At 62.0% G+C, this 14,276-nt stretch overlaps 1 protein-coding gene across 6 annotated transcripts in view; it reads right to left on the bottom strand.

Moving 5' to 3' along the window:
- Positions 1-14,276, bottom strand: part of KIF21B (kinesin family member 21B) — a 44,382-nt gene that overhangs the window by 23,596 nt on the left and 6,510 nt on the right. For 3 of the 6 annotated variants that reach the window (XR_005017357.1, XM_036832478.1, XM_036832462.1), the window contains exons 2-13: positions 8,294-8,516; positions 7,843-8,025; positions 5,456-5,605; positions 5,231-5,365; positions 4,813-4,980; positions 4,409-4,524; positions 3,751-3,946; positions 2,477-2,675; positions 1,621-1,684; positions 1,341-1,541; positions 914-995; positions 490-589 (exon numbers count right to left, since the gene is read on the bottom strand). Coding sequence is in view for 5 of the 6 variants with exons in the window: in XM_036832478.1 (XP_036688373.1) it covers positions 490-589; positions 914-995; positions 1,341-1,541; positions 1,621-1,684; positions 2,477-2,675; positions 3,751-3,946; positions 4,409-4,524; positions 4,813-4,980; positions 5,231-5,365; positions 5,456-5,605; positions 7,843-8,025; positions 8,294-8,516 (1,817 nt within the window). In the remaining variant the exon portion in view is untranslated. The remainder of the gene's footprint in view (positions 1-489; positions 590-913; positions 996-1,340; positions 1,542-1,620; positions 1,685-2,476; positions 2,676-3,750; positions 3,947-4,408; positions 4,525-4,812; positions 4,981-5,230; positions 5,366-5,455; positions 5,606-7,842; positions 8,026-8,293; positions 8,517-14,276) is intronic. The other 3 variants (XM_036832497.1, XM_036832489.1, XM_036832472.1) reach the window with 1 other exon arrangement.

The raw sequence follows: 14,276 nt of genomic DNA on the forward strand, positions 1-14,276 counted from the left end.
CCCCAGAGGCTGATGCCCACTCGCCGTGGACGACCTGGGAGCCAGCAGGGCTGGAGGAGGGAGAGGACCCACAGCAGCCAGCAGGACTCTGGGTCAGAGCAGAGCTGAGGGACACACGTCCCGTTTAGAGGCGTGGGCTTCAGACCAGCCAGACCTAGGTCCAAGGCCCAGCTCTGCATCTCCCACACTGGGGCAGGCCACCAACCCTCGTGAGCTTGGGAGGAGTGCTAACACCTCCGTCCAGGGTGGTTGTGAGGATGCAGAGGCCAGGCACGTGATGGGCAGAGCTCACCTCAGTGCCCGGCACCAGTGGGTGCTCAGTGAGAGTTTGCTGCTGGCATCGCATCCCTGTTGTTTCTGCTACTACTGGTTTCACGCCTGAGTTTGGCCAGGACACACACTGCCCTGAGCAGTTTCTCTGGGCCTGCGTGGCAGGCAGCCCCGCCCCGGACACCCCGCCCAGGAGCACCCCCGCCCCGGAGCACGCACCCTTCTCCTCGGGGTCGGAGTCCGAGTCCACCAGGCTCTCCTCGCTGCCCGAGTCCTCATCCTCCTCCTCACAGCCGCTCTCCTCCGGCTCCTCGTCCTCCTGGGCACCAGGCACCGTCAGGAGGGTGGGGAGTGGGTGGGTCACGGTGCTGGGGGGACCTCGGCTCACCCTCCCTCCTGGGAGAGTCCCACCCACTCCTCCCAAAGCCTGGGCAGAGCTCCTCTGTAGAAGCCTCCCGCCCCCATCACCCACCTGGGAGGAGGGGCTGAAGGATGGACATCACCATGGTGACCAGTCAGCTACCCGGAGGCATAAGGACCAACTGGAGGCTGACCCCAGCCCCTCCCCGGCACCAGGACGTCATGGGGACCCTCACCCCGGCAGGGACATGGGCGTAGCCCCAGGTGGGCGGGGCACCCTCACCTCCTCGGCCTCATTGTCATCCGTCTCCTCACTGTTCTCCTGTTGGAGTTTTGCCCTCTTTTTGAAGGCTTCCTTCTCTGGGCTGCCCAGGAGTGAAGGGTGGACCGGTTAGGGGACTAACCTGCCTTCAGTGTGTGGGTGGGGCGGGGGGGATGGGGGGGCAAGAGCGCCTCGTCTCTAGGGCCCTGTAGGGGGCTGGGCTCCGGTTCTGCAGGGATCCACTGCTCTCCCCTGGCCCCCAACTCAGAATGAACCCTGGGTGGACTCCACCCTCCCTCTCCTCGGGGAAAGCCCAGCGTCAGAGGAAGGTGGGAGGCTTCTGCCCACAAACCAGACCCGCCCACTGAGTCCCCAGGTCACCCGGGGTACGCACAGCCCCTGCTGGGCACGGGGTCCTGGGGGCCGCCTGTGGGGAGCCTCCCCTCACCTCTTTCTCCGCTGCCTGACCTCCTTCTTCTTGAGCCTCTCCAGGTCCTGCTTGGCTCGGCGGATGACCTCAGAGGCGTCCTCCATGGAGCTGGTCAGGACGACCGGGGACGCGCCCAGGGAGTAGGGACCCCGGGTCGAGGCCCGAGAGAGGCTGCGACGCAGGGACTCGTTCATGGCCTCGCTCTCCAGGAGCTTGGTCCTGCGGAAGGGAGGGTGGGGGGCAGGTGAGCGGCACTGCCTCGGCCCCCGGGCTCCCAGGTGTGCAGGGGCTCACTCACCGCAGCTCCTCAATCTCCCGGATGTAGTTCTGGATCAGAGCACCGATGGCCTCGTTGCCGTCTCCTGAGGGGGTGGCAGGGAGGAAGAACAGTTAAGAAGATAGTAAGTACAGCGAGGACCTTAGCTCCAAGCTGGTGGTCTTGTATCAGTGCCTCCAACAGGGCCTTTTTCAAGCAGGAATCTATCAAAGAGGGACTTGTCTGTGGGCGCAGAGGCACACAGGCGCAGCTGGTAACAGCGAGACTGGAAACAAGCAAACATCCATCAATAGAGGCTGTTATGATAAATTATTCGTCGCCATCACGTATGGAGCACTGTGGCTGAAGAGAATTAAGTAGGCTTGTGTGTTTTTAATACGGAAAGATCCCGGGACTTCCCTGGCGGCGCAGTGGTTAAGAATCCGCCTGCCAATGCAGGGGACACGGGTTCGAGCCCTGGTCTGGGAAGATCCCACATGCCACGGAGCAACTAAGCCCGTGCAACCACAACTACGGAGCCTGCGCTCTAGAGCCCGCGAGCCACAACTACTGAAGCCCATGCACCTAGAGCCCGTGCTCCGCAACAGGAGAAGCCGCCGCAGAGAGAAGCACTGCAACGAAGAGTAGCCCCCGCTCGCTGCAACTAGAGAAAGCCCACGCGCAGCAACGAAGACCCAACGCAGCCAAAAATAACAATAATTTTAAAAAAATACAGAAAGATCCCTATGGCATAATGCTAAGTGGAAAAGGAGTCACAGGCCAATACATATGATCGCATTTTCAGAGAAAGAAAACGCCGCCCTGCACGCCCCACATCCCGGGCTGGGTGAGGGTCGGAGGGCCCAGCCCACCCGCGCCCGGAGCCAGCCTGGCGCACCTGACTCACCGGCCTTGGCCAGGAGCAGGTTGGCCTCCTGGCTCATGAGCTGGGTGACGCGGTTGTTGATGGCGTCGATGGCCTCCTGCATGGCCTTGACCCGCAGGCGCAGCGCCCCGTTCTCCTTCTGCAGCATCGCGTTCTCCCGGAACAGGTCACTGTAGCCCTCGGCGCCATCCTCCCCGATCACCCTCTTGCCCTGGGAGGAGGGGCGGGGGGGAGGGGTCAGGGGCGGGGAGGGGGGGATGATACTCTTCCCTGCCACCCCCGTCCCGGCCCCTCCCTCGGCGTGGCGGCCCTGCCAACCTCCCAGCGCTCAGAAACCTGCCGTGGCCCCAGTGACAACAAAAAGTCCACACTTTGTGACCAGCCACTCCAGGCCACGGCGTTCTCACTCCACCTCCCTCTCCACTGCGCACCTTCCTGTCTCCCCAGACATGAACCCGAGGGTCGGACCCGAAGGGCCCCGGTGGTTGGCACGAAGGAGGAAGGCAGTCTGGGTGTGAGACTACAGGGAGGGGTGGGCATCGGAGCACAGAGCCGCACTCAGTCTAAAAGGGGAAGCCACTTGGGCCACTCCAGCCAGCTCGGCACCAGATTGTTACATCTTCAAATTTTTAAAGAAAAACGGAAACTCCCTGATTTTCAGAAAGCACAACTACGTTGCATTCTTTTAAAGCAAAGGGCGAGTCAAACCAAAACCCACTTGTGTGCTAGGTTCGGGCCAGGGGCCACGGCTGGTGACTTTTGCCTCAGTCACATAGAATGGGACGCTCCCCCAAAGGCACTCGTTTTTCCTGTCTCTGTTCCTTTGCACGTGGCTTGTTGGCATCCTAGGACACCTGCTCCACTTTCTTTTGCTGGTATCTCATTCATTCCTCAAGATCCTATAAAAGGTCCCCTCCTCCATGAGGCCCTCCCTGACCACCTGAGCAAGGAGGGCCAACCCTCTCCCCTGCAGCATCCCCCAGGCACGCTGGACCACTCACGTGGTCCCCATCAACTCTCCTCATCCTGTGCCGCAGCTTAGAGTCTTATCTGGTCCAACACGGCATATTCAGCAGGCGGGAAACCCCAGCAGAGCGTCTGCCCTACACATGAGATCTATGCAACCAGGGGTGTGCTCTTCCTTCTCTTATATTCTAAGCCCTGAGGGCTCTGACTTCGTATGCACAGGTCACCCACCAGGTGAGCCCGGCACTGGGCGCCGTGGCTGGCACATGGCGATGCCCAGGGCGCAGGGAGGCCCGGTGTGTGTGGGGGGGCCCGCTCACCGCCTTGTACTCCATCAGCTCCATCTGCAGGCGCGCAATCTCGGCCCGCAGCGCGCTGATCTGCTGGCTGGTCTTGTCCTGGTTCACCACCACCTTGTTCTTGATGTTGCGGGCTCGGTTGGCGTATTTGAGCGTGTTGAGCGTCTCCATGAAGTCCCGGTCAGAGGGGCTCACGCAGGCGATCATGATGGTCTGGCTGGGGAGCATGGGGCGGTGGGGTGGGGAGTGAGGGACGAGGGCATGGCCGGCCCAGGAGCATCACTTCAGAGCAGATCCCGCTCCCGCCTGGAAGCCCTAAGGACCTGGGCAGAACCTGGGACGTGGGGATCCGGACTACCTAGCCCAGGTTTCCACTCCCAACAGTGGTGACCACAGCGAGGGAGGCCGTGATGTGTCATCGCCGAAATCATGGCCCTGTGTGTCCTTAGCGTCCCCGTCTATTTCCCCTTTGGGCTCTAGCACCTCCTTTAGGACTATTCCTCCCTGCTGTGCAGACGAGAAAGCTGGGTCCGACCGTAGTGGCCGACGGGCACCTCGAGGCCTGCGGCCCACAGGGGCGGGAGGGCCCCCTGTCCACTGGGCCTTCTAGCTCCAACCCTCCCACCAGTGTGCCCCTGCGCCTTCACCCCTGCCCCTCTCTGGGGTGGTGGGCGGGTACCTGTTGCCGCCCAGCGAGTCCTGGAGGAGCCGGGTGAGCTTGGAGTCCCTGTAGGGCACGTGCACCACTTTCTTGCTCTGGTCCCCCAAGGCGCTGATCACATTGCCCAAGGCCAGCTGCGGGAGACAGGCCGCGCTCGCTCGAGAGCACTCAGGGAGGGAGGGGAGCGGGGACCAGCGACTCGTGAGCCGCAGGACCTGCCCCCCTGACCCCAGCAGCCCTCAGGCTCCCTGAGGGTTTAAAGGCAGATGTGATGGTTGGTGACGTCAGGCAGTCGGGGACAAGAGGAGGGGGAAGGCCCAGAGGCCCAACAGTAGTGACATATGGGGCTCTGGCCAGTAGCCGGCCCAGGGGGGGCCTGGGGAGGGTCTGAGGCTGAGCCCTGCTGGCTGCCGCGTGCCTACCAGGCCACAGTTGATGGAGATGCCCTCCTTGGCCCGCTCGCCCGTGGCGCCCGTCCGCTTCAGCCGCTCTGAGCCGGCCAGGTCCACAAAGTGAAACTTGGCGGTGAGCGTCTCATACTCGCCCGAGGGAGCGGCGCCGTCGGGAAGCCCGGTCACGGCCTCGTTCACCTGCAGGGAAGTGGGCGTGTGACTCCCGGCCCCCGCCCACCTTGGGCTCCTCTGCTCTCAGCCCCTGCCCTCGGGATTCGGGGTGCAGCGTGGCTGGGGGGCTCACACACACAGCGCATCTGACTGCGTGCACGTGCCGGTTCTCCCCCCCTGAGAAAAAGAAAGGTCCGCAAGCCGGCAGGGTGACCCGAACCCCCAGAGCCCGGGCTCCGTCCCCACCCCGCCCTCCGGCACGCCACGGGCTGCTCACCAGGTCGGGCCGGGTGCACAGGCGCATCTGGCACACGTGGATGGTGAAGATGGCGTGGGAGCGGGAGCTCTGCACGTTCATCTGGGTGCTGGCCGTGGTGCGCGACAGGGCGCCCTGCTTCAGGCACTGGATCAGCTGCGGAGGGCAGACGTGAGGACCAGCTGGCTGCAAAGCCCGGCCCCAGCCCCCAGCTCCCAGCCCCCGGGCGGCTCCTCAGATGCTCACCTCCTCCTGGGAGCTGATGAGGCGGGAGGTGACGCCCGTGGTGTAGATGCCGCCGTTGGCGTCCTCGTGGATCTTGATGTTGGACCTGCGGTGGCGGGCGTCGGGGTCGCGGGCGCTGTCGAAGAGGTCGAGGATCTCTTCGTTGTAGAGCTGTGCGGGCGGAAGACAGCCGCTGGGTGCAGGTGGGTGCGGAGGGGCCCCCGGGGCTCTCTCGTGTCACAGGCCAGCTCTGCTTTGCAGGTGTGGAAACCAGGCTCTGGGAGGCTACCTGGCCACCCCTGGCCCTCTCTGGGCTCCGGCTCTGGGATCTTTCCCCTGGACAGGGCAGGGCAGCTGGGCCCCGGGGAGAGCTATCCTGAGAGCCCTTCCACTCCCCAAGGAAGTGGCACCCAGCGCTCAGCCCTGGTGGGGGGCTAAGGACCTGGGGGGGACAAGGGGACTCGAGTCCTCACGTGGACAAACAGCATGTGACGTGGTTGGGGCGGAGCCTGGGATGTTACAGGGCGGGAAGGGGGGGTGGGGGTGTGGCTCCAGGAGGGAGGGGAGGTGGGACTCAGTGGAGAGCTGAGCAGCGCCCTATGCGATCCCCATGGTCCCTGGGGGCTGAGGAATGTGGGATGGAGGGCAGCCTGGGGACGCCACCATGGGAGGTGGCCTGGCCAGAAGCATCACCCCATTTCAGATGGTCTCAGGCTTGCAGACTCTTGTGTTTGGAGTTGCTGGCAGGGAAAGTTTCACCTGCTGGAATTTTCACCCTGCAGGGAGCTGGGGCCGGGGAGCAGGAGGGACGGGGCAGCTGGTCAGCAGCCAACAGAATCCCGTGGGGGGAGGGGGCAGGCCACAGCCCTCGGACATCCGAGGCTTTGATGGCCTTAAAGGGACAGAAATACCCCACAGGAAGGGGAAGAGGAAACGGAAGGGACCGGTGCAGACGTGGGGGCCTTGGTGTCTGTCTGTCTGTTGGGACAGACGCACGGCATCGTTTAACCCCTTGTGGGTCGCCCTTTGGCATGGGTTTTCTAGGTACTGAACTGCTCTTTGGGGCTCTCTATGGCAAAAGGATGGAGAAAGGAAAAAACAAAGAGATGAGGAAGCTTATAGAAATACACAGCATAGAACACGCATACACACAAACACATACACATATACGCACACACATACCTACACACATACACATACGCACGAACACATGCAGACATACACAGACGCACACATATACACATGTGCACACACATACACAAACATGCACCTACACACATCTACACATACATATACACACAAACACAGACACACAGACACACGCACATGCCTACACACACACACATACACATATATGCACACACACACATACACACACACAGAGGCAGACTCTTCATCAGAAGCAAAAGTCCAGAAGAGCAAAGAGAAACTCTCACGTCTGCAGTACAGGCCCCCTAAGGGGAAAGCAGCACGCTGCAGGCCCAGGAGGGAGCCACGCTGGGGCCGGGGTCAGGGGGCGCGGGGGGGGGGGACACGAGACCTGGGGAGGGCTGCGGCCACATCTCTCCCCCCGAGGACAACCTGGGTGCAGTCTGAGCCCAGGGTGGCTCCACACCCAGCAAACGTCCCAGGGCCGGGGGTCCGTGGGCTGGAGTTTGGACACTGGGAACTGGAGCTGCCCGGTCCAGCTGTGCTAGAGCAGGAGCCTGGTGACACCGGGCCTCATGAGAAGTACCCAGGCCCACCGGCCTTCCTGGAGACGCTTCTGAGAGGCCCCTTGGGAGGCCAGAGGTCCCCTCCCCACCCCCAAAGCCCCTAGCTGCCACGGTCCCTGGGCTCGGCACCCGGACATCCTCCCAGGGAGAGGCAGGGCCAGATGCCAGAAAGGCCCCTCAGGAGGACATTCCTGCCCTGGGGTTAGAGAAGGCTCAGAGGGTCAGGAAGGACCTCAGCCAGAAAGGGACAGGACAGGCCGCTCTGAGGCTGGGGAGGACCCAGCAGAGGCCAGAAGGGGCGACAACTAGAGTCTCACTGTGTGCTGGGCACGTGCTTCCTCATCATCCCCTGAAACCCCTAGGAAACAGGCGTCATCACCCCCATTTTGCAGAGTGGTGAAATGACTTGCCCAAGGTCACACATCTGGTACGTGTCGGGGCTGTAATCAGTCAGGGTTGGAAGAGCTCCTACAGGTTCTCACTGACTCAAGCTCCGTCTGAGGCAGGGAGACCCTTCAGTGTCCCACCCGGTGGTCCTCCGGCTCCGGCTGGGATACTTCCAGCAGCGGGAAGCTCATCACATGCAGATGCCTCCCTGGCTTCCCAGGCTCTTCCCGCGGCCCTGGCGGGGAGCCCAGCTTCCAGGTCTTGCTGCCCCCGTCTCCCTCCAGCCCACCCACAAGGCCACGGTACCTCCAGGAACTGGGCGCTGACTTTGAACTCGGGCCCAGCCACACCCTGCTCCTGTGCCCGCCGCTTGCGCTCAGCGATGCCCCCAAAGAGGTGCGCGATGGCCCTCGGGATGATGCCCTGCTCCTCCTCCGCCATCGCCACGTCGAAACCGGTGCCCATAGTGTATGTCTTCCCGGCCCCCGTCTGCGTTGGCAAAGACGGAAGGAGGGTGTTATCCAGCACCCTGGGGGCGCCAGCGAGCCCCGGACCCTGGCTGCGTCCCCCTCATTTACCTCCCAGCCTGGGTCCCTGCCCGGCCTGGACCCAAAGCCACAGCCAGCAACGCGGCAGCACCCTCGGACCACAGACGAAACTGCAGCCGCGTCTCAGCTGCTCCGAGGGCGGCTCTCTCTCCCGTCAGACAGGGAGCCCGGGGCTGCAGTGGCTGTAGGCGGGGGGAGGTATAGCTTACCTGCCCGTAGGCCAGCACCGTGGCATTGTAGCCCTCAAAGCAGCCCTCCACGAGCTTGCTCACGCAGGTAGAGTAAATCTGCTCCTGCCAGGTGTCCAGGTCGAAGACGAAGTCATAGGTGAAGGCCTTGTCCTTCCCCAGGAGGACCTGGGGCTCCCCCGGGGTGACCGAGGTGCAGATGTGGCAGCCCTCAATCTTCTCTTTTGACAGCTGGGGCCGGATCCTGCCCGGGGTGGGGGGAGTCCTGGGTCAGACCCAGCTGCGGGGGGACTGCAGCCACCCTCCTGGCCGTCCTGCCGCCAAGCATCCACTCCCCCAGGCCCCTCCTGCCCCACAAGCGGGAGGAGAAGGAAGGAAACCTAGGGCGAGGGCAGCTTTGTAATACTACGCTAACAGTAACAGTAACAGCAATAGCAACACCCCCCAAAGCAGCAGCTGCTAACATTTTACGAGCACTCTCTGTATCGAATCTATGTTAAAGGTATTTTACCTAAATGAATTCATGTATCCTTTACCATAAACCGGCGAGGTATGTATTATTTGCCTGATTTTACAGACGAGAAAACAGAGGCTGGGAGAGTTTAAATGACTCGCCCAAGGTCCAAGGTCGTGTAACGGATCGTGACAGGTCTGAGTGACATTAAAGCACACGCTCCCAATTGGAGCCTGTGAGTCCGTCCCACAGAGCGGGGGAGAGAAGGCAGCTGGCCCCCTTCTGGGCAGGCAAAGCCCAAGACCAGGGAGGGGAAGGAAGGGCGAGGCCTGGCTGCCCACCCCGGGTCTGTGTTCCGCAGGAGACCAGCGCCTCTGCCCAGGCCTGCGGGAGCTGCAGGGATCCCCCAGCTCAGGACCCGCCCCCCTCTACCAGATGCCGGGGGAACAGTCTCAGGCACAAGCTCTTTCCTCTCAGGGAGCCAAGGGGGCCGGACCAGGCACAGCCCTGCAGAGCAGGTCCAGGCAAAAGTTGGAGAAAGGCAGGGACCTCCAGCAGGGGCACCAGCCACAGGAGGGGCCACATCCCAGACCCTGGGGGCTCCCCGGTAAAGAGGAAGGGAAGCGGCATCAGGGCTAAGGGGGGGCGGCGCGCAGCCTTGGACAGGGCCGTCTCCATGCGCCGCCCCTTCCCCTCTTCCAAGCAGCCACTGCCGGAGGAGGTCCCCATGGCAACCAAGTGTGAGTCAGTGAGCATGCGTGTGTCGGGATTGGCAGGGAGCACCTCCTGATGCCTAAAGTGAGGCGGGGGGTAGGCTCCGCGGCTCGTGGGCTCACAAAGCCAGCCCCTCTGCCGGGCTCTCACAATGAGCTGCTTGTCAGCGTTCCTCTCCCTAAGCCAACGTTTACCAGGAGAAGAAAAGAGTGCGAGGGCCAGGCCGGCAGGCGTCCAGGACCTCGGGGCGCCTCGCTGCAGAGCCGGGCCCTCCAAGCCGCCATCCTGCCCCTGTCCCCGGCTGTCCAGCCCCCGAGGCCCCTCAGAGCTGCAGGCCAGGTGAGGTGCTCACCTGGGCCTGCTACCTGCACTTTGCTGCGAGGGGGTTAAAGAGGCCGGGGGAGCAGGTGGTTAGAACCCCAGGCCCAGTTCACACCCATGGATGGTGGCCTTCCTTCAGCAGCCTTTCCCCTGAGGTGTGGACAGGTCCTTACACCATGGAGGTTGCCAGGTCCGGACGTCCAAGGAGGCTACCACCCCCTCCCCCCATCCAGCCGTTCCGGGACAGGCTGTAGTGAGAATCCAGCTTCTCAGTCCCCCCCAGACTGGTTTCTGGCTGGGAAGGGAGCTGTGGATTCCACCCATCCTTTCTGCACCTGCAGACCAGAAACCTGACCTGCCAGTAAGACGCCCAGGCTGCAGCGCTCCCACCTGGACCGCCGGTGGTGGCAGCCGACACGCACGACCACACCGAGGGGGACGCTGCGGTCCCCACCGTGGATGAGGAAATAGCTGGTGCCCGGCCAGCCACAGGCAGCAGTAGCAGCAGGGTCTGAGCCCGGGCGGTGCGTGCTCTGCTGCTTTGATGCTCCTGTCCTTCATGTGGCTGAGGGGCAGGGCCCAGCGTGCCAGGCAGTGACCTCAGGGGGGACCGGGCATCGGGCGGGAAATCAGGAGCTCGGGCCCGGGGGGCCCAGGGTGTCCAGGGCTCCCAGGGGGACCGGGGGCCTGGCGGGGGGCAGCCTCTGAGGCCCCTCCAGCTCTGCTGGCCGGCACCAGCTCCCAAAGACGCCCTCCCTGCCACGTGGGCTGCTTGTGATGGGATTTCTGGATCCAGTTCAAACACCATTTAATTACCACAGGCAGATGGCAATGCTGGTGATTGGAGGAAATCGAATCAGGGTCCCGGGAGACAGTGGGAGCAGGGGAGGGGGGCAGCAGCCCTGCTGGGCAGAGCCAGTCGACAAGGGGCCAGCTTCTGCTCCGCCCACCAGCCCCCAGACCAAGAGGGTGGCCAGAAGAGCAGTCTAGGAGACAGGGCGTAGAGGAGGGACCCTCCAGAGCCTGGCACATCCTGCTGTGGGGTCCTCTGGGGTCAGAGATTACTGAGAGATTACAGAGATTACAGCCCCACACGGGCCCATTCTACGCACCAGTGTGCTTGGCAGGCATCATGGGTGAGTACTGTTACCCAGAGAATGGGGTACCAGCTGGGAGACAGAGGACACGGGCCCAGGATGAGTCACTAGTTCCCAAAGCCACTGACCAGGACGAGGAGGGGGGCGTGTTAGTCCCAGGAATGGGCCTTGAATGAGTAACTGGAGATGGCAGCAGAGAGAATGAAGATTGCATGGATGCCTTCCACGGGCAGGTGCTGGGCCAGGCACCTGCCACGGACCACCTCACTTAAGGGAGGTGATGAGCTAGGGATTTCAATGCCCACTGTCCAGAGAGGAAAGTCGAGGCTTGAAGCAGTTGAGTCACACACAGTAAAATACAGGGAAGCTGGGAGTCTGAAGCCTGCGGCTTCTCCACTTGTCCAGCTGCCTCCTGCCCGGGAAACTCAATGTCTAGATGGATATATAAACTCCCTCCACGCATCACCATCAGGGGCAGGAGGCAGCTGGGGGGAGTCCGACCACAGCCTCACACATGCGCCAGGCTGGGCTCCGGCGCCCAGCCTTCAAGGCACAGTCCAGCAGGGGCGAGCGTCCTGGGGCTCCTGCCCACCACACCCTGCCCAGTGGAGAATCTGAACCCAGGCCCTGCAGGCGGGAGACAAAGACGGGCCCTGGACAAGCCCCTGCCCCATCCTCCTGTGGTCCAGGAGCCCCCGCTTCCTCCTGTGTCATCTGGACGACCTCTTCCCAGCTTTAACTTTCTAAGAACTCCATCGCCCTCCCCTCCGGCAGCTCCTGTCCCGGCCCCGCCTGGGGTGAGGTCACTTCTGTGGGCTGCCCTTAGAGCTAGTGGCCCTCCGCCAGCATCACCGCCCCAGATGAGGGGAAGGAGGCAGCTTCCGGCTATGCAGGTTGGCAGGATGGCAGGATGGCACCACTCCCAGCCCTGTTCCTCCCTTGGGGCACGGGCGGGAGGTCAGGGGTGGGAACCAGGTTCCAGGGTCTTGCCAGTAAACCATGGACGCTGGGTGCTGTGGACCAGATGCAGGGCCGGGGTGAGGTGACTGAGGTATTCGCCTCAAGTGCAAAATTTAAGGGAGCATGAAAAAACTCAGTAATCAAGATTAACCATGATTTAATGCAATATTTGGAAACTCAAATTGGCAAACCGTGCTGCCTGTTTTGTCAAAGTTTTGTGGACCCCACGTCCAGTATCATTTCTGTCCAGAGACCCCCCTGAATGTCACCCACGGGCACCTCACCCCAAGCCCCATCCCCCCCAAACCTCCCCCATCCCTTCTCCAGGTCCTGCAGGGGGAGGGCGGGCGGACGGCCCCACTAAGAAAGGCCCGGAATCTCCCAGAACAGAGCCCGGTCTATTCGCCACTTGGCAACCCGCAGAGAGGGCGGTGGGAGGGGGAGGGGGTGGGACGGGAGCGCGGAGGAAGGGCCGGCGCTAGCTCTTCGGAGGCGGGATCTGGCTCAGGGTCCTCGGTGCGCAAAGGGGCGGGAGCTGGGGTGCTGTGGCTGGTGATTTTAGTATCTGTCCACGCACGCTGGGGCAGAGGGACTGCGGGCGCTCGGGGCCGCCCCCACACGGGCTGGTGCTCCAGGCGGGGGACAGAGGCCGCCAGCCCGAGCCCAGGCCTGCGGCAGCCGCCGAGCTCAGCGGTCCCTGGGCTCTTCGGGAGGCCGGCACAGGGCGGAAGGGGCCGACAGAGGAGACAGGCAAGCCCGGGTGATGCTGATACCGACCAGGAGGAAAAGTCCCTCCCTCAAAGGGTAGCCGGCCGGAGCCCCACACCCCACCCCGTCCTCGGTGACATCACACAAAGCCGGCCAATCATCGCCCAGGGCTCCGCCCAGTAACCTTGGGCTGGGGGAGGGGCGGTGGGTGTAGCTCAGCTTCTCAGGTGAAATCCGTCCTGCCCAATCAGCTGCCTCCGGTCCCTCCTTTGATCCCTCATTGACCTGCCCCCAAATCTTTGCCCAAAATTCCTAGGGATGAGGCCGCCAGGCTCTTTCCCCTCGAAGAAGTCTTACTTTTCTCCAAGAGGTAACAGGCTGTGATATTAAAATAACCAAGAACTGTTGCAGAATCCTAGAAAATTCTTACAGCTGTGGTGTATGGTCTGATTCCTGACACCCTTTTTTGCTGGTACCTGGAACCCCGTTACATCTCTGCTGACTCAATTCCCCAGTAGGTAATAACTCGGCACTTAGGGAGCAAGATGCCTCTTTGCTGGTCGCTGTACCTACCACACTTTGCACACGTTCTAAGGGGGGTATCGCCCCCCCCCGCCCCAATTTACAAACGAGGGCTCAGAGAGAAATTAATGCAGCTCAAGATCACATAGCTAATTAGTAACAACGTCTTCTAGGAAGACCACCTTTCCTGGCTGTGGGCCTGAAGATTCAGTGCAGAAGGAGGGAGAACCACCAGCCTGCATGCAGCTGCCCACCTGTGACTAATGTCACTCTGGGGACTTCCAGGCTGGGAGACACCCTCTCAGGCCTCACCTTTAAGTCTTTGAGAAGAACCACAGACCCGAACTAGAATCTCCCCTCAGATGGCCACGGTCGCCCATGTAACTAGTCCCTTTGGAAAAAGCCCCAAGGATATAAGCCTATCTGCTCTTCTCTCCTTCAGGACCCCCTAACGCCTTTCTGGAACCCTGAATAGGAGCCCCTGGGCAAGCGGGACAGCCCAGGGAGGCCCAGAGAAGTAAGGACGCCCAGCGCCCCGTCTCGGGGTGTGCTGCTCCCAAGGTTGCCCAGATTTCACGGCCTCCCCTCCTCAGGCCAGCCCACAGTCGGTGAGCCTGGCTTCATCTGGGGCTGGGCTGTCGTGGCCTCCGTCGTGGAAGTGTGTGTGTGTGTGTGTGTGTGAGTGTGTGTGTGTGTGGCAGGGGACACCAAGAGGAGCCCCAGGGCCTCCTGTCTGCCTGGCACACCAAATCACTCAGCCATGCCGTGACCTGCCAGGGATCAGCTCGTCCCCATCAGTGACAGAGCCAGACCAAAGGGGAAACCAGCTACAGCGGGAGGGATTCAGGTAAGCTGGCAGAAGGAACTTCCTGCCTGCAAAGGCTGTGGAGCCCTGGGAAGGCGAGCCTGGGAGGCTGTGTAATCTTCCTCCTCTGGAATCATGGTCACTGATACCACCCAAGCCTCATCGGATAAGGACAGTACCTAATATCTTTTGAGAACCTACGTGTGGAGCTCCTTTACATGCATGAACACATGTCACGTGTAAAGACCCCTCTTTACTGAGGCTCAGAAAGGAGAATCTGAACAAGCCCGAAGTCACACACTCCTAATGGTGGAGGTGAAATTCAAACCAAGCCTGACTGTGCCCAGTCTGGCCTCACCCTCTAAGCAGCCCTGGCGCGGAGAGAGGTGGGCTGGAGAAAGATGATCCTGCTGACAGCTGCCA

The sequence above is a fragment of the Balaenoptera musculus genome, chromosome 1 (genome assembly GCF_009873245.2).
Source record: "Balaenoptera musculus isolate JJ_BM4_2016_0621 chromosome 1, mBalMus1.pri.v3, whole genome shotgun sequence".
In the NCBI taxonomy this organism is placed as follows: domain Eukaryota; kingdom Metazoa; phylum Chordata; class Mammalia; order Artiodactyla; family Balaenopteridae; genus Balaenoptera; species Balaenoptera musculus.